Here is a 22,780-nt window from a genome sequence, read left to right as displayed (position 1 = left end):
TGATGAAAAAAACCAAACCAAACCAAAAGAAAGAAAGAAAAAAGAACCAAACCCAGAGTTGCCTGCGGGAGATTGTTTTTAGTATTACCCTATCCATACCATAATCCATGAACTTGCAATCCCTTATACACAAATGGCATAGCATTTACATATACAATGAACACCCTCCCACAGACTTTAATCATCCCTAGCTTGCTTATAACGCTTAATGCCATGCAAGGAGTATTAAATTCTTTAAGGAATATGGTGTGTGTGTGGGTTGTTAGGGTACAGCACCGATCCGAATTCCTGTTGTTTCTGATTTGTGGTTCGTTGACTGCCCGGTGCAAAGGGCTTGTGGAAGAAGACCCACTAAAATGTGACTTGGGCTTTTCCTTTTAGAGACAGCCATAAGAAAGAGTTACCTTGGGGACCACTGCAATATTGTAAATCTCATATATTTCAGGAATTATTTCGACCTTACTTGTCAGTTTGGTCATACAGTGCTCTGTCTCTTAAAGGAAAGGTCACTATTTGTGAGAAAAGAAACACAAGATGAAAATGGTAGGTAGCTTCTGGAGAGGTGGTTCTCAACCTGTGGATCCAACAACTCTTTCACGGAGGTCACATATCAGATATCCCGCTTATCGGAGAGTCTCGTTACGATTCTTAACAGTAGCAAAATTACAAGTATGAAGTAGCAACAAAAATAATTTTATAGTTGAGGGTCACCACAACATTTGGAACTGTATTAAAGGATCAAAGCATTAGGAAGTTGAGAACCACTGTTCTGGAGGAAACTCTTTTCCCAGGGGCTTCCAGTCCAGGGCCCCCTTCCTCTAGGTCTCAGTTAGACCACTTAGAACCTGGGACAGTGCCTGGTACAGAGCGTTGCACAAATATTGATTCTGTCAAGTGTCATCCATGAATAGATGCAGAAAACTATTTACAGCCCTCAGGGCCTGTTAAACCTTTTCGCATCTATGGCATTGGGGACTACACAAAGGCTTTTCCTTGTCCTTCCTTCCTTCCTTCCTTCTTTCCTTCCTTCCTTCCTTCCTTCCTTCCTTCCTTCCTCCCTCCCTCCCTCCCATACTTTCTGAAATAAGGAAGTAGCTTTCTTTGTTCCTTGGATTTTAAAGCTCGTGTCACCAAGGGAAGCCCAGTCCCCTGGCTTGCAGGCTTCTCGGAGAGGAGCAGTGCTGGTTTGTGCTAGCGCAGCGCAGCGGGAGGCCACAGGAGGCGACTGGGAGGCAGACAGTCAACCCAGGGGTGGAGAAGAGGGAAGGCAGGGCGACCGGCGCGCGTTCCCGGGCTCGTGACCGCCGGCGGCCCCGGGAATCCGCGCCCACACACTCTTGCAGAGATGGCAGGCGGCGAAGACAGGCGCGTCGTGGGCACCCGCCACCTGCTGCTGCTGGCGACCATCCTGTCCCTGACAGCCGGGATTCTGAGTCCGGTCTCCGCTGTTGCCTGGACGCAGGAGAAGGTGAGGGGCTGCTGCTGCGTTCTGTACCTGAGTGGCTTTTGGAGGGTGCCAGAACCTGCGACTCGGCCACCTTCCCCTGGACTAGCAGGAGGTGGGTTAGGGATGCTGTCCCCTTGGCCAGGCACCAAGTCCTCACTCAGCTCCTGGGAAGCCAGAGCTCTCTCTCCCAAGTCTGGGCGCCAGGGCTGGTCTAGGGGCTGCGCTGGAGTAGACTGGGGGCTGGGTGATGTCACCAGCCTCCCTTTGGCTGCGCTCTGATGGGGGTGCTGCTAGGCGCAGGAAGTATGTCTCACTGGCCGTGGAAGAACAGGGACATTGGGGGCGCCACTGCCCAATCGCGACCCGCGAGGCACGCGCGACACGCGTTCGCTCCTGGGTGCCTAGACTGAGCGTCTAGGGGTGTGTGTCCCCGCGGATCCCCAGCAATTGCATTCAAGGATGCTCCATGGGGAATTGAGTTTCCTTGTGGACTCGGCGCCAGCGCATTGTTAAATATTTAAAAGAGACACACACTGTTTTCAGATAAATGAATTCAGTTGTGGAAATCTCATTTAAGGAATTCAGGATAAAAATGATTTGCCAAGTCGCTTTGTGAGAAGAAATAGATTCACAACTACTCCCTTTTCTTGTGCAACAGTTTTGAAATCACGAAATTGCTACGAGCTGTGCAACTGATGATGGTTTTGGAATAAAATGGCATGTCTTTAAAGAAACTTAAGAAAAGCATCGGTCTCGGGATATAAACTTCCGACAGCATTACTAAACGAGTATTTTAAATGCTTTTTGCATTTCCGCACGTCCAAAATGCTCATTCCTAGTTTGTCTCACGCACTTGTGTATGAATGGCCCACTTCAGGTGAGTGCAGGCTCAGCCAGCTTCTCTTCAGGACTCACAACAGATCCCCATTTACAAGGGGAGTCTGGAGTGGGTGTGGGGAGTCAACACCGCACAACTTCAGTCCCTCCAGGATGAGAAAAACCACTTCCTCAGAGGCTAGGAAGTTCTTCTCAAGAAGTTGAGCAAACCCTCTCCTGAAAGGCTTTGGGGTACCTGGGAGTTCAAGCACCGAGAAAGGACTTTAAAACCAGAATGTGGCACCACCAAATTTATCTTTTAAGACACTTTCAAATGAGTACACACAGGGCCTGTCTGTGGGCATATGTAACAGGCAGAGGTATTTCTAGGTGGGAGAACATTCTGTGATTTTTTTTTAAAAGAAATTTCCTTTTGATTTATTCTCGTCTCATATTTTAATCTCTATGACAATTTCCTCTCCCTCTGCCACCCCCTTTACTCTTGGTTCACCCCCTCCTCCACCTCTCCTCAGAAAAGAGCAGGTCTCTTAGGGACATTAACAGACAGGACATAAAAACCTACATTAGGACCAGACACAAAGTCCCACATCAAGGCAGGATGAGGCAACCCAGTAGAAGAAAAAGTGTCCCATAGGCAGGCAAGAGAGTCCGAGATAGCTCCTGCCCTCACTGTTAGGAATCCCACAAGAACACCATATCCTATACGCAGAGGTCCTAGGTCAGACAGGCTCCCTGATCTCTAAGCCCACTTGAGTTCTGGTCAGTTGATTCCATGGGCCGTGTTCTTGCAGTGCTCTTAAAATGTTTTAAACTAATCCAGATTTAACTTTCGAGAACTGTCTTTTGAAATATGAATTTCTTGTTTTCTTTATCTTAAGACGCTTCTAACAACTGTTTCACTGGGAAAGCAAATGCTCTCAAGTGGCAGGAGCAAATGACAGTCAGCCATGACTGTTTCTCAGTTAATAGCTCCCCCTTTCCTCCTCGTTCTAAAAGTCTCCATAAAGTCTTCTGGGAGGCCAGCTACACTTTACAGCCTGGGAGATGAATCAGCCTACACTTAAATGCACACCTTCCTGCCTTTTATGACGTTTGACTGTTTAATCAGACAAGGCATGCTCTTGGTGCACTGGTGTGCCAACAGAAGTATGATAATGAAAGCGTTGGTTTTGAAATCCATTACCTGTGTTTGGAAACAGAGGCGTGTCCCTTGGAGCATCCGATGAGCAAAGCACACCAATCCTGCTTTATGGCTGTCTTTAGAACCACGATTTGACGCCAAGAAACCTTCCACAGAAACAAATGACCACAGTCCTGACTGGGCCCACGTGTGTGTATATGGAAGGATATTGGCATGAAGTTGCCAGATAGATAATATGGCCTCACGTGAATCTCACGGTAGTGGAGAAGAGTGTGCTTATCTCTGTTACAGACTGGAAATCAGGAACCCTGATCTTCCAGTTCTGCTTTACTCTCTCTTTTTTAAGGTAGATAAATATTGGCTGGCTGAGGAACAGTGTCTAGATAGCCCAGGAGTGTGTGTGTGTGAATCTGTGTGGGATTTTTTTCCCCACACTCCTAGATTCCCAGTTCCTTGACCTCTCTCCTCCAGTTTTCAGGTTATCATTATGCTGAAGGGTGATCTGTATCTAGAATGACTGGTCCCGAATCCCACTCTCCCTCATCCTCAGTCCTGGCTCTTTGCTACAGACCCATTCTTTTGGTTTAGTGGTTTGTTTGTTTGTTTGTTTGAAATCTTATTAAATTAGTTCTCCTTTAGAGAACCGCTGGCTATGGAAGTGCTCCCTACGTTTTAGAAGGAATGTTAGCTCCAGTGAACTAAATGGTGCAGCCTCACTTGACATGTTCTGGTTGTGAATGTAACATGTACTCATGTTACGCATGTTACACATGAGTACATGTTACACAAAAACACAAATCAGTGTATTCTTAAAAGAAAACAAGCATCACCCCCAATCTCATTCTTCAGATAATTCCTTTTAATCTTTGGGTGTTCATTGCTCCCCTCAATGTATGTACACACACACACACACACACAGAGAGAGAGAGAGAGAGAGACAGAGAGACAGAGAGAGACAGAGACATAGAGATAGAGACAGACAGAGAGACAGACAGAGAGAGGAAGAGAGAGACAGAGACAGAGAGAGACAGAGATAGAGACAGAGAGAGACAGAGAGAGACAGAGATAGAGACAGATAGAGACAGAGAGAGACAGAGATAGAGACAGAGAAAGACAGAGAGAGACAGAGATAGAGACAGAGACAGAGAGAGAGACAAAGAGAGACAGAGACAGAGAGAGACAGAGATAGAGACAGAGAGAGACAGAGATAGAGACAGAGAGAGACAGAGAGAGACAGAGATAGAGACAGAGAGAGACAGAGAGATAGAGACAGAGAGACAGAGACAGAGAGAGACAGAGATAGAGACAGAGAGAGACAGAGATAGAGACAGAGAGAGACAGAGAGAGACAGAGATAGAGACAGAGAGAGACAGAGAGATAGAGAGAGACAGAGAGAGACAGAGACAGAGAGAGACAGAGATAGAGACAGAGAGAGACAGAGAGAGACAGAGATAGAGACAGAGATAGAGACAGAGAGATAGAGAGAGACAGAGAGAGACAGAGACAGAGAGAGACAGAGATAGAGACAGAGAGACAGACAGACAGAGAGACAGAGAGAGAAAAAGAGAGAGACAGAGAGATAGAGAGAAAGAGAGAGAGAGAGTTACAGACATTTCAGCTTGTTATAGGGATTGAATGAGTATGTAAAACAACACAGTGGCTGGCTTACATTAAAGACTCCATGCATGTTAATTTTTTGCAGTCAGCATTGTGCATACAGTTCCGTGTGATTAATAGTGTGCCATGAATCTTACTGTAAGCTGATAACACTCCCTGAAAGCATAACCTGGTGATTGCAAAACCATCATCAGTTGATAACATTTCTTTGTCTTGAATGTCGAGGTTGCTTGCAAATCTGTACCAATAAAACTGAGACATGATGCATTTTGACTGGAAGAATTTCCCTTTACGGTGACAGTGCTGAAGGAGGAAAACTCAAGACATGTTAGAGGCGGAGAGGCAAAAACTTGGAAGGGCCCAGAGGAAGCTCTCACAAGCTGTAAATGGTTATCTGCCACACCTCCTGTTTCTCTGCTTTTGAAGCACTTGCTTCTCTAAACACCCAGATTTCCCCCTCACTACCTTTACTTAGCCACGCTTCTACCTGTGAGTGGAAACTGGAGAGTCCAATGCAGGGACAGAGAGGTCCATGAAGACCTCTAGTGTAGGGAGAAAACCAGCTTCATCTCAGAGTTTCTACTATCTTGTGGTTTAGGAACATGGCACCCGTTTTACCCATTAGGACATGTTTCTCTGACATAACTACTCAATGAGGAGTTGGGGCTGGTCCCTCAATTGTTGTGTTTCCTTCTCAGCTCTGATTTTAAGAAGGAAACCTATTTGCACTGGACAAAAAGGTCAGTTCCCTGCTCCTTTCCCTGCTGTGTCTACACTGTGCATGGCTCACACACACATTTCAGTAAAGGTTGGCTGAGTGGAACTTGCAGGTAGCAAAAGTTTAATCTGAGGACCGTCTGGAATGTTCATAAAAGAAGTGTGAATTTGCTGTGTCTCTGCCATGGTCTCCCTTACACCCATTTTTTTGGCCTTTCCGAATTATGTAATGAAATGCCTGGGGCCAGGTGATTAGACGGGAGATGCTTTGGGATATCTGATTCACGGGTTTGTTTTTTAGCTGATGCTTGTCACCTAGAGCAGACTTAATTGTCCTTTCTGCCTGGATGAAAAGACAAGGCCCTGGGTGTAACAGAGCCTCTCTCCTCTGAGAACGTTGGCACCAACAGAAAAGGCCGAAGTACCTTTCAATTGAGTACCTAGAGTAAGCCTGGGATTTTTCACTTGCCCTTGGGCTTTATGCTGTTCTGTTTTGTTTGTTTGGGGCCAGAGTATCACTGTGCTGTCCTGTTGTAGGACTGGAACTCACTGTGTAGGTCAGACTGATTCCAGACTTGGAGTGAGTCTCCTGTCTCTGGCTCTTGTCCTGGGAACCACGGGTGTGCACCCCCATGTCCAGGTTCAGTATTGTGTTGGGTCCAGCACCCGTCCTCCGAGCCTATCTTTCCCACTTTTGTTTTTCTCATTCTTGTTTTGAAACAGGTTTTTGTTCTTAGTGAGTTCTGAATGTAAGAGTCCTTTAGTTCAGTGGTTCTCAGCCTTCCTAATACTGTGACCCCTTGATAACATTTCCTCGTGGTGGTGACTCCCAACCATATAAAATTATTTTTGTCACTACTTCATAACTGCAATTTTCCTATTATTATGAACTGTAATGTAAATATCTGTTTGTAGTTGGACTTAGGTGACCCCTATAAAAAGGTTGGTTGAACCTCCAGAGGGGATCGAGAAACACTGCTTTTGTTGACTGTATGCTGTTTAGCCTGTGCAGGCTGTATGTTTTTCTGCAAGGACTTACTTGTGAATCGGGAAGGTTTGCACAACTGATTCTAGTCACTTTGCTTTCAATGCTCTTCACCAACTCGGAAGTCTGTCATTTTTGTGATTTTTCAGATTCATCTGGTCCAGAAAGATGGGGGAAGTGCGCTTATGAAATTGACCATTTTTGTTGTATAGCCCAGGAGGTTGAAGAGTGGAGGAGAACTTAAAAGTGCTTATTCAGGAGTGTCCGTGGGTCTGTCCCTTGCACTTGCTATCAGCTACTGAGAATTTTTAAAAAACCTCATCTGACAGGCAGCTTTCATAACACAGTATCATTTGCAGTTGGCAACCGTGATACTTAAATACTGTACGCCAATTTGACAAGACTCTAGAACCTAGGAGACAAACCTCTGTGTATGCCCTGGGGAGAATTTCTAGATTGGGTTGAAAAGGTGGGAAGACACATCCTCCAGGTGGGTGGCCCCAGCCCATAGGCTAGAATCCCAGACAGGATGACTAAAAGGCAAAAAGAAGCGAAGCAGCAGCATTCATCTCCTGCTTCCGGGCTGTGCTGTGAGCAGCTGTCTCGGGAGCCCGGGCACATTTACTTTGTATCCAGAGCATTCAAACTGAGCAAATTGTACCTTTCCTTCCTTAAATTGTGACTGTATGGTAACAGCAACTGGAAAGGAGCAAACACAGAGACCATAAAGGGTTATTTATTTCATTCTTGCTTTTCTTAAGTCTTTTGAGATTTTTTTTCAAGCTTCTGCAGAGCAGGCATTTAAACATGACTTTGATTTCCTTTCACTGTGGGCATGAAGTAAAGGACTCTTCCCACAGGGACTAGGTTGGCTCTGGGGTTTGGGCAGTGAGCAATGACTAGAAAAGGAGCCATTGATAAGGTAGTTGTGTAAATAAGGATATTGGTTCATTTATTTATGAGGTGTGTGTGGCAGGAGGGATGACAAAGGACATCTTGCTGGGGTCGGTTTTCTCCTACAATATAGATTCTGGGTATTGGATTCAGGTCGTCAAGCTCCACAGCAAACACCTTTAACCGCCGAGACATATTGCTGGCCCCTGAAACAGATTTTGACACGAAAGTTTGTATTTGTCACCATTACTGTTCTGGGCTGATGAACTGTGAATTGTCAGAAGCATTGTGCAGAAATTTAAAACGGGCAAAGATCGCAAGCACGGAACTAGGACATCTTGATTTCTTGCAACTGGTAGCTACCTGGAACCAGGACGTGTCTTGTCCCCTTGTACCAGGCAGCCACATGTCACTTCTGTCTTTTATACCCGCCTACGCATTCACCTAGTTTAGCATTTATGCCGACGGAGACATGACTTTTACTTCTTTACTATATAAACACGTTTATCGCCAAGAAAAATGCCTTATCTGTCCATTACTTGAAATTACCCTGTAGTTACCAGGCGCTCAATGTGAAACACACCGTTGTGACTCTGGAGAGAGACAGGTAAATGGGAAAGAGTAGCTCTCCCAGGGCTCACGACTTATGTGGAATCCAGATATTAAACACGGCGCCTTGAGGATGGCCTTCAGGCTGGAGCATGGAGAAGACAGGAGTTCTGAAGGTGAAGAGGGAGGGAAACAGTTTGAAGGGCAGACTGTATTGCTGGGATGCGAAGACCCTAAGGAGTAGAACTCGAAGTGCCTGGATGCTAGGGTGACCAAAGCAAGATGAATGGGAGCCTGCAGCACACACCGGGGCTTGCAGGCAGTGGGAGAGACGGCTATTTGTTGAGAAGGACCAACCATGCAGATCTCCCTTTCTGCCGCCATTTTCTTTGGTTCCCGTTTCACACTTTTCTTTTGTCCTTTAGATTCAGCTTTCTTCCTATGCTGTTTAATATCTACCTGAGGATTTAGACACCGGAGGTACTAAGGAGTCTAAAGCCTTCAATAACAAGTTTGTTTAAGAAATACATTTATCTATTGTACAGAGCTACCTAAGGCCATTTCCATGCACGTGCGCAATGCCCTTCAAGCATTATGCTGTGCTGTGCAAGCATTCCTCCCAGACACACGCAGAGTCCCCTTTGTCCCCCAGTTTGATTTCCTCTCTCAAGTCATCTTATGAGTTTATAAGTTTATAAAGTTTCTAGTCGAATCTTTTCCCTCCAGTGAATGACATATGAAAGAAATACACTTCTTAACGTGTGTGTGTGTGTGTGTGTGTGTGTGTGTGTGTGTGTGTGTGTGTACCATTGCACCTATGTGGAGGTCAGAGGACAACATGCAGGAGATGGCTTTCTCCTTCCGCCATGTGGGTTCGGAGAATTGAACGTAGGTTCCTAAGACTGGGCAGCAGGTGCCTGTACCCATTGAGTCATCTCCCTGTCCCCTAGAAATATGCTTTAAAATGTATTATTCCCAATAAGAAAAACCAAGGCCTTAATATATTTGGGCACAGTATTAGTATTCAAGAGTAAAGGCAAAGTGTGGAGATGAGGCAGAAGAGTGAGCACTGGGTTGGAAATCCTCCCGCCGCATTGTTTTTATGGATTTACCTTTAGCTGTCTACAGTTGGCTTTACAGACCTCAGTTTCCATTGGTGGATATCAGGGGGTTGGACTAGATTACTAAGTGACTTATCCAGGTCTCACATTCTGCACTGCTTTACCGTACAATGAAGAAAACTAGCGCCTTGGATATTTACCAGGCAATCTGCATGCACTTAGGCTCATTTAGTCCTAAGTCCCTTTGGGTGTGGGTATTATCACCTCCATTTCTTCAGACAAGGAAATGGAGCCTTGATGAGGTTGGTTAAGCAACACAGCCAGAGTCACAGCTAGTGGTGGGTGCTGACTTGAGAGGCTATAGCTGGTCCAACAGCCTGTGCTCTTTGCATGGTAAACACTGGAGAGTTACATCCCAAAGTGCAGAGGGAGAGAAGCAACGAGGCAGCAGTGGTCTCTATTTCTACAGTGTCTCATTAGCTGCGTGGGTGGTTCATATGGAGAGAATTACCTGCCTGATTATTTTCACATATCTAGTTAACACTAATCCTGGAAGCAACTGTAGGATGGGCAGTTTCTGTTTTGCATTCCAAAGAACTCAATGTCCCTGTGTCAGTTTCCTCATTCCCATTAGGGAAGAACTTGTTTGATCAACCATTCATTTTCCTTTGAGGAGGAGTGCTACATCCCCTTGGAGTGTCTGATAAACTTGTAATGAAAGTCTGATTCATCATTTTGAGTGTCACTAGAAAAGTTCAGCATGTTTAAAGACATACTTACGATATGCATTTGAACATTAGGTCTATTTAAATTTTAAAGTTTTATTTTAATATATAAATGTACTAAAGAGTATTATAAGATTATTAAGTCGATGCTCTACAAGAGTTTCTATTTAGCCAGTATTGCAACTGTCAAACTCATGTTGAGAGGAATATTACCCAAGTCCACACTGATAGCAATTGAAGGCTAGAAAGAAGGCTCATTGTGTAAAAGTGCTTGCTGTATAAGCATGAGGACACGAGTCTGAACCCTCAGAGTCCATGCAAGAGTGAGGGGAGTAGTGTAGGAACTCTGTAATCCTAATGCCTATGGGGAGATGAGAGAATGGGACAGCAAAAGCCCCAAAGCATGTAGGCAGTGAGCCTGCTGTACACACTCAGTGGACAAAACAGCAGAGAGACACTGTCCTAAACAAAGTGGAAGGTGGGGACCAAGACCTGAAGTTGTCTTTTTACCTCCATAGAAACATGATGTCACACAATGCGTGCACACACTGAGATTTAAAATGCAATAGATAAAGAAATGCATGCATATCATTTTATTTTTAAAACGTTTTTTTTGTTTTATATTGTGTATGTCCTACTTAGGGTTACTGTTGCTGATGAAACATTGTGACCAAAGCAACTTGGGGAGGGAGGAGAGGGTTTATTTCAGCTTACACTTTCAGGTGATAGTCCATCACTGAGGGAAGTCAGGGCAGGAACTCAAACATGGCAGGAGCTGATCCCTTGGAGTGGTGCTGCTTACTGGTTTGCTCCTTGTGGCTTGCTCATCCTGCTTACTTATAGAGCCCAGTATTACCGGCAAAAGGGTGGCACTTCCTACAATGGGCTGGGCCCTCCTCCATCAATCACTAATTACGAAAATGTTCTACAGGCTTGCCTCCAGCCCTATCTTAGGAAGGGTTTTCTCAGTGGGGGTTCCCTCCTCTCAGATGACTCCAGCGTGTGTCAAGTTGACATAAAACCAGCCAGCACAATGTGTATGTGTGCAAGCGCCTGTAAATTATGTGTGCCTGATGCCTACAGAAACCAGAAGAGGGCATTGGATTCCCCAAGGCTGAAGGTTTAGATGGTTGTAAGCCGCCATATAGACACCGGGAATTAAAACTGTGTCTTGTTTAAGAGCAGTCAGTCCTCTTCAGCCCCAAGGGATATAATTTAAAATATTCTAGTAACTATATTGAGAGGTTAAAAGTGAAACTAATTTTAACAAATATTTCACTTATAGCATAGTAAAATTTTTTTCATCACGTAACCAGAAATATACGAATGATGTAATTTCTTCTTTTTATAAAAACGTCTTAGAAAGTGAAATATTTTCCAGGTGTGGTAGCGCATGCCTTTAATCTCAGAGCTTGGTGGTTGCAGGCCAACCTGGTCTACATAATGCACTCCAGATCAGCCAAGGACACACAGTGAGACACTGTCTCAAAAACAAAAACAAAAGCAAAAAATAAAAATTCCAACCCCCCCAAGCCTTGAAGTACACTTTAATTTTCTAGCTACCTTTCAAGTCTTAATAGTCACGAATGACTCGTAGCCTCCTGTATTGGACAGTGCAGATCTAGAACAACCCTATTTACTGGTTTTTTTCCTGGGAAGTGAGAAATGACGAGAACCGAGTCTGCAGATGGGAGCTGGAGCTCTTGCTCTAGCTTCCCTGTTTGTAGTTCTGAAGTACTTCACTGCCCGTTATAAAGCAGCCCCGCTAACAGTGCGTTTCTTTGCTGTCTCCAGCTTTCTTAGTATTAAATTTTCTCCAGATGATAGTCTCAAGGTTGTTCCATTTTTGTTATTGTAATGTTGATGTATTGATATAGGTTTCCTCTGTGTAGTCCAGGCTGGCATTGAACTTGTAATCTTCATGCCTCTGCCTCCTTAGTGTTGATACTCTGTACAGTTGCTATTCATTTTTCAAATCGCGCGCACGTGTGTGTGTGTGTGTGTGTGTGTGTGTGTGTGTATACGTGTGTATACCATGGTGTGTGTAGGGAGGTCAGAGGATAACTTGCTGGAATCATTACTCTTCCTACACCATGTGGGTCCCAGAGATAGAACTGAGCTCTCCAAGCTTGTTGGCAAGTGCTGATCCCCTGATCCATTTCACCAGCCCATAACTGTTATTTTTAAACCTCAGCTTTACAATGCAATTATTCAGAAAGGTCATCTGAAGTCACACCAGTTGTAAGTGTGTCTTACCACGAAAGCATGCCTTTCAATTTTGTTTTTAAAACATGCCGCCAAAATCCTGAAGTTTGAAGGGGACAGTTTTACAATTGCACCCTTTATCTCCTACGACATAAACCTTACTCCCTTATTTTGAGGTTTTTTTTTTAAAGCTACTAATCACAAACGTACCGTGCTAAGCCTTAAACACATGCAATCAGACCTAAGTGCTTTTTATTTGATCACAGAACTACCACCAACCAGCACATCTGAATTCTTCATCTCTTCGACAAGTGGCAGAAGCCACCAGCATTTCTGAGATGTGGCAAAATGACTTGAGACCACTGCTGATAGAACGATATCCTGGATCGCCCGGAAGCTATTCTGCTCGTCAGGTGAGAACACAATGCACACCAAGAGGTTTTAAATACTTTGCTTTCCCGTGAGGGATAAGATGGCTGCTTAAGTTCTGAGTCACGTATGACATTATCTCATTACTCACTATCAGAGGTAACCAAGAAAGGCCAACACCTGAGAGTGTCTATTCTGAATTGAGTGATACATATTTATTCAAAATTACTCTATGTGTGAAATCAATGTCTTGGCCACAGCAAGAATAGTTCAGGACACTAAGGTCCCTGCTCTTGGTCACTTCAAGGACACATTCCTAGCTTACTAACCAATTTTTGTGGACTCTAAAATTCAGACTTCAGCAGCTTTTCACGTGCTTGCATAGCAGTTCCAGGGCAAGAGGCCAATGATTAGATTCTGTCTACAGTTGAGCTTCTCAAACATTTACTTTGACCCACAGTAAAAACATATGCTATATTTTACAGACGAAGATGTTTAACAATATATTTAGCTGTAACAAATGTTTTTGGAAAATTGTTCATGTTACTGTCCATAATTTACTTAGATATTGTAAATTCTACCTTATTTCTAGGCTCATTGATTTTTACCACTGCTGCTTGGAGGACAGTGCTGTAGAGGGAAGAATAAGCCATAAGCAGGGGTAGACCTTGAATTTCTCTTTGTCAATCTGCCTGAACCACATGAAATCCTACCTCTCAATGTTTGCTTTTTTCTGAACTCATCTCATCGAGGGGACAGCTTGGGAAGGAATGGGACTGGCCTCTCAATGCCTCTTACTAAACATTCTACTTGCTCAACTTCTTAGACAAAAACCTTGGCAACCACTACTATGTCTAGAGACCAGCATGCTTCATCTACCCGGCTCCTAGCTCTTCCTTTTCTTCTGTGTAGCTTCTGCCTCCCGAGTGTACCCCTGACAGATGTATGTGTTGGCTTTTTTAATCCCCTTCTTTTCATTTGAATAGATGGGTCACACATGTGCACCCACCCAAGGGTTAGGTTGGATTCCTGAATGAAAGATACCCCCCCTACCAGTTAATTTTAATATACCTTGACTAGCTCAATGGCTGGATGTTTCTACTCCTGAGTTAACACCTTTTCAAATCTGTATTTCCTCTCTGCTACCCCAACACAATTAGGGAAGTGGCCTGTGTGGCCACTTTCCCTGAGTCTCACATGTCAGCAGGCCTTTGGGGCTGGTCTTTCTTCTTCCCTGTCATGGCTATCTCTGCCCTTTCCTTTCTCTCAGTCCCTAGCCTGCACAAATCTAAAGGTCCCTCCTCAGTCTACCTTCCCAACCATTGGCTCTTTACTGATCAATCAAAAACCAACTGGGGACAAGGACCTTCAGCATTTGGACATGCAGATTTCTGATTTTTTGGAGGGGGAGTGGTCATAATTGGAACCAATCCCCAACAAATCCCTAACAGACTTGGTTATTTTAACATTCAGAAACACTAAAGAATGGTGATGATGATGATGGTGGTGGTGGTAGTAATGGAGGAAAAGGAGGAGGAGAAGGAGGGGGAGGAGGGGCAGAAGAAGAAGGAGGAGAAGGAGGAGGAGAAGGAAGATAATGAGGCCAACTTCTCTCCTTAACTCCTTTCCTTTTCTTTCTTTTTATTAATATATATTTTTTGATACACAGTATCACTTTATAATCCAGGCTGGCCTAGAACTTACGATGTATCCTGGGCTGGCTTTAAATTTGAGGTAATCTTTCTGTCCGATTCTCTCAGGATGTAGGATTGCATTTGTGAACTACCATGCCTGGATGGATGATGGCTAACTTTCGAACAACACATTTAGTTCCCACAACAACGCCACATTCCTATCCCAATATACTTATTTAAAAAGATCTGAGGCTTAGCTATCTGCAGCTATGTGTATGCTAGCAATATGAACTCAGATCTGCTTGATTTTTCTATCACTAGAGATTTGGGAGGAATTAGATCAATGATAAATGAACCCAATAACTTCAGCTCTGGGTCTTCCCGTAGCATACTGGAGAGTGAGGTACACATTATTTATCTCACATTTTCTCAAGGCCTCATGTCCTAAGAATTTTCTTGAACGTGTCAGAATGTTTGCTTCTCAAAGTCCTCAGCTCTTCATCTGGAAACAATCTGGGTCTATGATACTCACTTGACCTAACCTTTCCCATTTTCAAACTCTGTTGACTCAGAAGGCTATGTACATGCAGAGATGCACATATGTATACTGGAGGCCCAAGTTCCTTATTCCTAGAAGGCCATAAACATAGTGAACATTGTTGAAACTGTGTCTTCTATGGATATATAGCATAGACAGTACGCATAGGTATTGTTATGATTTAAAAGATCCAGGGGCTGGAGAGATGGCTCAGCAGTTAAGAGAGCAAACTGCTCTTGCAGAGAACCATAGTATGGTTCCTAGCACTCACATTGAGTGGTTCAGAACTGCTTGTAACTCCAACTCCAGGGAAACTCAACAGCTTTGACCTCACATGCACATAACTACACACAGACACATGCATAAAAAATAAAAAGTTTAAAGAAAGAAAGATAAATATCCATCTAAGTGTTCCCGAGTCTACAGTAGCATTGACCACTGTTTTGAAGGGGTAGAAGCAAATGAATTGGTAGCATTTTTAGAATGTGTTGGGCAGTAGGCAGGACTGCCTGTATGTGGCCTGACTGACATAGCAGTAGATAATAACAGGATGATCATGTTAGAAATTTTACTTTACCTTGCCCCTTATGGAAGAGCTGGCCCTGCCCCTCCCCAACCACCTTTGGCTCTCCTCAGTTGATGGCTTCTGGTGAGGGATACAAGCAGAGAAAGACTCATCCTCTTCTAGGGTGCTGGCCACTAGGAATTTGACCATTTCCCAGGGAGTATATGGGTAACACAAAATGGACTTGTGTTTTCCTCTTTTTAATGGGGAGACCACTGAGGAGAGGGTTGGGAATGGGAAGATAGGGAAGTGAGTGTTATCTGGATGCACAATGTGAGATTTCCAAATAATCAATTAAACAAATAATACAAAAGAAATTTTACCTAAGTCTTATTACTTTTACTAAGAAAATTGTTATTCGTAATCTATGATGTCCCTTAAGTTGTGGAAGAGAAAAAGCTTCTTCATTTGAAATTGAAAAAGAGACAATTATTGTGAGGGCACCTTGTTAAGAATCTTGTATTGAGTAGGGTCACAGCCTTTCATTCAGAGCCAAATTTAAGCAGCCCTGGTAACAAAAATTGTTCCCTTTAGGCCTCTTGGGAACTAGGTCAGGTCTCTGTAGTTCATAGAGACACACAGTTTTGATTTAAGAAGATTCTCAGCTTTCGAACCCTGAGGACTAGATACAAAGTGATTTGTGGGTTAACTCTTATAGTTACAGGATAGATGCACATCTCTATGAGTTCTTTTGGAGAGAATGTATTTCAGAGAGTTGTGTCTTAAAACTTGCATTTATGACCTTTGATCAGCAAGGCCCAAACTGACTATTGAATTTAAATTTAAATTTAAAGATATAGCTTATTCATAAAAAATAAATTGAAGGCATTAAATTGTGGGCATTTCAGTGATTTTCAGTGTAGACACAGAAAGTAAGCCAAGCCACAAGGGTAGCCAATTTTCATGAGGGACAATAAAGATCTTTTTCTAAAAGAGACAAGCTAGAGAAATCAGGGAAGCAAGAGTGTGTGGAAAGTCAAAACTGAATTTCACGGAAAGGTGTGTAGGCATGTTTATTGCTGGTGCACAGTCATCAATGGAGAACTCTGTGTGGGGTATCTTCAGCTTCGATCCCCAGAGGCTTGTGCAGGGGATAGCCTAGAAGAGAGTTAACTGGGAGTTCACACTGACAGGGTCTGAATTCTCACAATAGTACACTTGCAGACTTAGTGCAAGTACTGGAGAGTCCCCAGAACAATCCTGATCTGCTGCTGGTAGCACAGTTCCTCAGATTCTCAAAATTAGAATTGACATTTAATTCCATTAGATCTAGGACCATATATTAATCTTAACCTAGAATAGCTTCCTCTACGGCCTCACCCAGAATCAGAATGCCAAACGATAGTCTTTCTATCTCGACCCTTCATCATTCTGTAGGACCCAGCCTTTGATCCCTCAGAGTCAAGTGTGAACTGCTGTTTAGACCTTAGAAATATTGTGATAAAGGCAGTGGTTTGGGGAACCTCCTTCAGAGACTTCTGGTGGAGATTTGGAGACTAAATAAATCTGGAAGCTAAAAACACCACTGAACATTGGTGTCTTAATTTCATCCTAGTTACTAAGATAAATGAAAATATTTATTTTGCATACAAAAGGTTACTTCAGCGACAGCTATTTGGGGCTCTTGCTGATTGTTTTTTGTGGAAGTTGTTATGCATATAGATGTTAGGATCATGGCCAAGCGTGGGGAAATTGAGTTGAAGAATGAGGTTCTGGGTGAAGCTTCTGAACAATGCTAACAGATAACCTTTAACAGATCCTTTAAAATCCCAATGCATCTCTCAGGCTACTATCGGTGTTAAGAAGCCATTTTATGGAGTGGTTTGTCATCTGGACACCAGATGTGCTGGAGTTAAACAAAGTCTAGGGATAACTCATTTTTATCCTCTTCAGAAAAACTCATCTTGGATCACAGTGCTTTCTTTCTCTAGCGAAACAATGAATGTTCTATACCACGTGATTTTATATATCCTTATTACATTAACTCACATCAATTCAAGTTCCCTATGATAGACTACTGTGAACAAAACGTAGTATAGGACTTGTGGGGGCATAACAAAGTAAAGGACATATGAGAGCGGGTTGTGAAAAGACTCTAAGCGTTTCTTTTGATGAATGGAAAAAGCGTGCCTATAGAGCAGCATCTGAAAAGCAAGGTGAAGGATGCAGAGCACTGTTTAGGTGAAAGTCTCTCAACTGCACACACCAAAGGGATTTGTCTATTTGCCTTTTTCAAGATCGATGATGTGCCACAGAACCTCCACCCACTCTGTTTAAGTTCCCCTCTTCTTGGAAGCTTCCTGCTGGAATCTGTGCAGAGCTCTTTGTGCCTGTGTGTCATGTTACATCAGCAGGCTGCAGGCCACACAAGACTTGGCCAGAATAGAAAATCCTGTATTTCTTTGGGAGGGAAAAAGAAACCCTCCTGTTTGTTTCCAGCTATTATGAGTTATTTGTTCATTTATCTCAAGGTCTCTCCTGTCTAGATGTTAATTGTGGGACAAACTGTCAGTGATTATAATGGCTCATTTGTGGTCGGAGGTTTAGGAATGTTTTTTTATTAAGGTACCTTACAAAGATGGAAACAACACCAGAGGGAAAGGAAGAGATAGACTGAGAGAAACAAGTCCAAGGAAAAATAAGGACAGAGAAAGAGCAGAATGAGACAGCAGTGAGCTCGCTTTCAGTCTCTGGCATGGTAGTCCTTTCTTCACTTCCTACTTCCTGCCAGTCACCATGCTGCCCGGGAGGCCCAAAGTGGCCTTGAGGCAGTGCTGAGCGATTCCTCTGGACTACAGATCTGGACCTACCTTGGATACAGAAAGAAATCTGAGATTAGAGTTGCCCATTGATTCTTACTGTAGGTAGGGTCTGACCATATGCCCATCCATCAGTTGCTATGAGAACTTTCTCTAAAGCTCTCAGCAGGCAAGTGCTAGTATATTCCCCCAGTGTTCAATACTCATGAAGCATTTCGGGACTTAGACCACATATGCTCATGCGCACATACACCCGCAGCGGCCATTTGTAATTTGGCACATGCGCACATCCACCCACAGAGGCCATTTGTAATTCCTTGAAAGCTTAGACTGGAAGTTCATAGATCCGATATGTTGATTTCTCAAACAGAGCACCTTGGCTTCTTACAAATGTTAACAGTAGTCTTTAGGAGTGCAGAGCTGAGTTTGCTCCCTGAGTCGTAGATGTGGCCACGACAGATTGTTAAGTGGACAAAACAAGGGTAGAATGGTATAAAAAGTATTCTGCTTTTCCTACAAAAGAACACACTCCTCTTTCAAATATATGTGGTTATATGCTGGTGAGGTTTGTGCAATCCAAGAGAAGTATGTAGAAAGATCCACATCTGACTGCTAGTGTTGGTAAATATTGACAACTGAACAGGATGGATAAGTAGGCTAAAGGTTAGGAGAGAGGGAGACGACCTCTTCTTTCAAGGAGGAATTGCTATTAACTAAAATAACAACTATGTAGTAATGCTATTACTATCAATAAACATGCAAGGCATGCATGCCATTACTACTAGCACTTGGAATGATGAGGAAGAAGAATGATCACAAATTCAATTCTAGCCTAGGGCCTCACCATATCCTCATTTTCAGTCTAGCCTGGGCTGGCTGTTGTTCCAACAGCAACAAAAGAAGGCATCACATTTGATTGTAGAGACACAGCTAACCAATGGGAACTGTTTGTTTTGCTCAGCACATCATGCAGCGAATTCAGAGACTTCAGGCTGAGTGGGTCGTGGAAGTCGACACCTTCCTCAGTAGGACGCCCTACGGATATCGGTCCTTCTCAAATATCATCAGCACCCTTAATCCGGAAGCGAAACGACACCTGGTCCTTGCCTGCCACTATGACTCCAAATACTTTCCTCAATGGGACAGCAGAGTGTTTGTGGGAGCCACTGATTCAGCCGTGCCGTGCGCAATGATGTTGGAACTCGCTCGTGCCTTAGACAAGAAACTCCATTCCTTGAAGGTATCTGCTTTCTTTTTGTTGACTCCTAGGATAAAACAACAAACAAACAAACAAACAAACAAACAAACAAAGTCAGCACCAACTCCATGAATTCTAGACTCCTTGGGGTGAGAAGGTCATTTGGAAACTTTGGGGTACATTTTAAAATAATTTGTTAAAAAACTATGAAATGGAAGAGGTATTATTTGGAAGATCACATACATGACTTGAAGTGTTTACCATGGGCATTAATTCACAGATAGATGATAATGGGTTCATTAACTGATTCAATATATATATATATATATATATATATATATGCATACATACACACACACACACACACACATATATATAAATATATATCAGACTTGAATATATATTAAACTGAGCAAACTGAACATAATTTTTTTTCAAATAATGAAATAAGGAAGAAAATGGTGCTGGCTGAAGTGTGGATTATGTTTTCTAGTGAGTCATGCATACTTCTTCTTGTTTACACAGCCGAGAAACATCATCACCTCCTGCTGGGAGAGAGGGGGACTCTGGAGTTTGGGGGGTAGAGTTATGGGAGATCTCCAGTGTGTGGCTAAATCAGGCATACCAAGATGAAAAGCACATGGCAGAATTGTGTTGTGGTTGTACCTGTGAATCAGGGCTCAGTTTTACACAGCGTAGCAGAGTTTTTGTTATGCCTGCAGCTCAGAATGCTTTTGGGAAACTCAGGTTTGATTTCCGACTGTGTTCTTAAGGGTACACGGGGTGGGAGGCGTTGGGGGGGGGTGCTAACCTAGATGAGGATGGATTATTCTGATACTGCTCAGTAAACATGACAAAGCGAATACAAAAGCTTGGTTCACAGGCAACCAATGCTTCCCCACTACCCTGGGCTTTAGCTTTTGATACAATGAAGGTAAAGAAATGGAGGGTTTATCTTGTAATGGAAGTAATAGAGATATTTGGTTCTGTTTTTGCTGGATATACTGAATTTGAAGAAAGCAAGGATTGTTTATACCCTCTTCATATCCTTTTCACAGCTCTGTTTTATTTTTCTGAGCCTTCTGTAATGCCTTTGTCCCAGGACCTGCCCTCATTTGAACTGGTAACCATTCCTGAGGGAATTCATAAGCAGGCATGCCATTTTTTTTAATACTTTCATTTCTAAAAGAAAGACATGGAATGAGTGAGGTGAGACTTAAAGACATATTCCTTCTCGTCACAAATAAATTTAATGCTCCAAATAAAACAGCATAGCCATGGAGCAAGAGGGTGGAACCAGACTGCTTGGTACCAAAGCATTCTGTGCATGCCCAAAGCAGAGGCTTTCTGGCCAAGCCCAGCCAGAGATGTTCTGTCCAATAAGAGGTAGTTTTCATTTTCTTCAGGCGTAAGGGCCCACGCCTGACCCTGGAAAGTCAACAGCCAGATGACACCTAAAAGCAGTGGAATGACTTACATTGATTCATTCCGTTCTCAGCATTAGTTTACTTAGACAGGAGTAGACTCTAGTGAGTACTGATTCGAAGTCCCTTGAGGCAAGCTGTTCTTTTGTTTCTTTTTACAAGTGGTGGGAAAAGAGTCATGGCCTGCAACTTCTACTAATTTAGCTTTATGCCTGGATACCAGGAAGATCTTTGTGGCCTGACGTTTTAGTATTTTTTCTTTTCAGTAATTGGGTTGAAGCCAAGGTCTCCTGCGTGTGGGTAAATGTGCCTGTTCTACAGCCCCAGCCCTAGGTTGCTTTTTTATTTTAAGATAGTATCTAAGTAAATTGTTCAGACTGGCCTGACCCTCTCAGAAGTCGAATAAGACTTGCAGTCTTCCTTTAGCCTTCTGAGTAGCTGGGATTATGGGAATGTGCTACCAACATGGCTTTGAAGGTTTTGTTGATGATATTATAAAGGCTCAACTATTATGGAATACAAAGCATCAAATTTCCTAATCTATTTGGGAGGCATTCAAGGCTAGCCTAATTTAGGTCAGAGTTCCAAGTCAGCCAGGGATACAAAACAAAACAATACACAAAGAAACAAACCTCCCAAGCCCTTATTTTTTCTTTTATCTGGTACCACTCTAAAGCAACCAGGGAAACTGTTTTTGAAGAAACTAGGGAACGTGTGTTAGTAGGAACCACAATATGGAGACAAGTGCATGTCACAACAGAATGGGGAGAAAGCCACACTCCTTGTGGAAATGGGAAAGCTTCAGAAAGTACCAAAACCCTAAGGGGAGGTAGTTAGAGGTCTGGTACACTTAGGAAGGCAGACGTGAAGGTGTGTGTGTGTGTGTGTGTGTGTGTGTGTGTGTGTGTATAAGAAACATACAGATGTATAGATTCCCAATTCGTGCCAGGCAGGGAGGTGAATGTTCTTTTAGCTCTCAGAAAATGTCTAAAGAAGTTAAACCAAGGGTATTTTGGACTTGGGAGGACAAGCTTTAAAGAAGGGCCATGATGAGGAACCCTAGGGAGACCAAGCAGATTATTAGGTAACTATCAGATTGAACAGCGAGGTCTTCAGGCTTTCTTCCATTCCTAACACCAGAAAACCAGCAGCAGACAGAGGACTGGAGAATCTGTCTCCAGAGAATGCAGATGCTACAGACAAGGATGCCAAGGGGGACATTTGGCCATCTTAAATGAGAACAGTGAATAGACACCAGATTACTCTAAAGTGACTACAGTAGAGCCAACCAATTTGTGTCTCCAGTGAACATTTTAGTACCTTGTTCTTCAGGACAAACACACACCAGGCGTGGCCAGATGTTGGAGAACAGTTTCCACTGTAGAAGAAAACAAAAAAAAAAAAACTAATTATGCAAATTGGAACAAGAAATTGGAGGGAATAGGATAGATGCAACAAGGGGCAGCAGAAGATAGCTAGATGCTATTTAAACATCCTTACAGATGAGAGAATTTATATTCATAAAAGTCTTCAATAACATAGTAATCACATCATAGCAAAGAAGTCTTGGAAATTTGAAATTAAAAGTACTATTTTCAAGAAAGGCACAAAGGACATAGGACTCTGAAGTAGAGGAAATATCTTTTCTAGAAAGAAGGAAAAAAAACCAAATAAATCAATGTTTCTTCGGAGGATCATTCCAGGTCATATAAAAAGCTGAAAGTGGTGCTGGACTTCTCAGTAGAAACCCTAGAAACTAGAAAACAATGAGGTTGTGCCTGAAAAATTGTAGCGTCTGTTATGTACATGCATGCTCACATGTGTGGGAGTTGTCTATTAAACATTTGTGTGGAGATGTTAATTTACCAGCTGATATGTGGTTGGTTTGGAGATCAGATGTGAGAAAACACACACACACACACACACACACACACACACACACACACACTTCAGAATAGGTATCCAAGAATAGATGCCAGCAGGGATAAGACAATTAGGGAGCAAGTCCTGGTGCTCTTTGCCATTCAGAGGGAGGAAACATGAAGGAATCTTTGTCCATTCACTCTCACATTTCATACTCCACCTCTCCCTAACCTGCAGTTCCTTACCTTGCCC

The 22,780-nt window shown here is 43.2% G+C and overlaps 1 protein-coding gene across 2 annotated transcripts in view; it reads left to right on the top strand.

Annotated features, from left to right (window-relative positions):
• The first annotated feature begins 1,314 nt into the window (after window positions 1-1,314).
• Qpct (glutaminyl-peptide cyclotransferase) overlaps window positions 1,315-22,780 on the top strand; it is a 33,307-nt gene continuing 11,841 nt past the window's right edge. The window contains 3 exon segments of one of the 2 annotated variants that reach the window (NM_001399516.1): window positions 1,315-1,468; window positions 12,445-12,591; window positions 19,005-19,283. In NM_001399516.1, coding sequence (NP_001386445.1) covers window positions 1,346-1,468; window positions 12,445-12,591; window positions 19,005-19,283 — 549 coding nt within the window. In that variant the 5' untranslated portion in view covers window positions 1,315-1,345. 2 annotated transcript variants of the gene reach the window in all.

The sequence above is a fragment of the Rattus norvegicus genome, chromosome 6 (genome assembly GCF_021556685.1).
Source record: "Rattus norvegicus strain SHRSP/BbbUtx chromosome 6, alternate assembly SHRSP_T2T, whole genome shotgun sequence".
NCBI lineage: Eukaryota > Metazoa > Chordata > Mammalia > Rodentia > Muridae > Rattus > Rattus norvegicus.
Note: the sequence above shows the minus strand (reverse complement) of the source record. Positions and strands in the feature narration are given on the sequence as shown.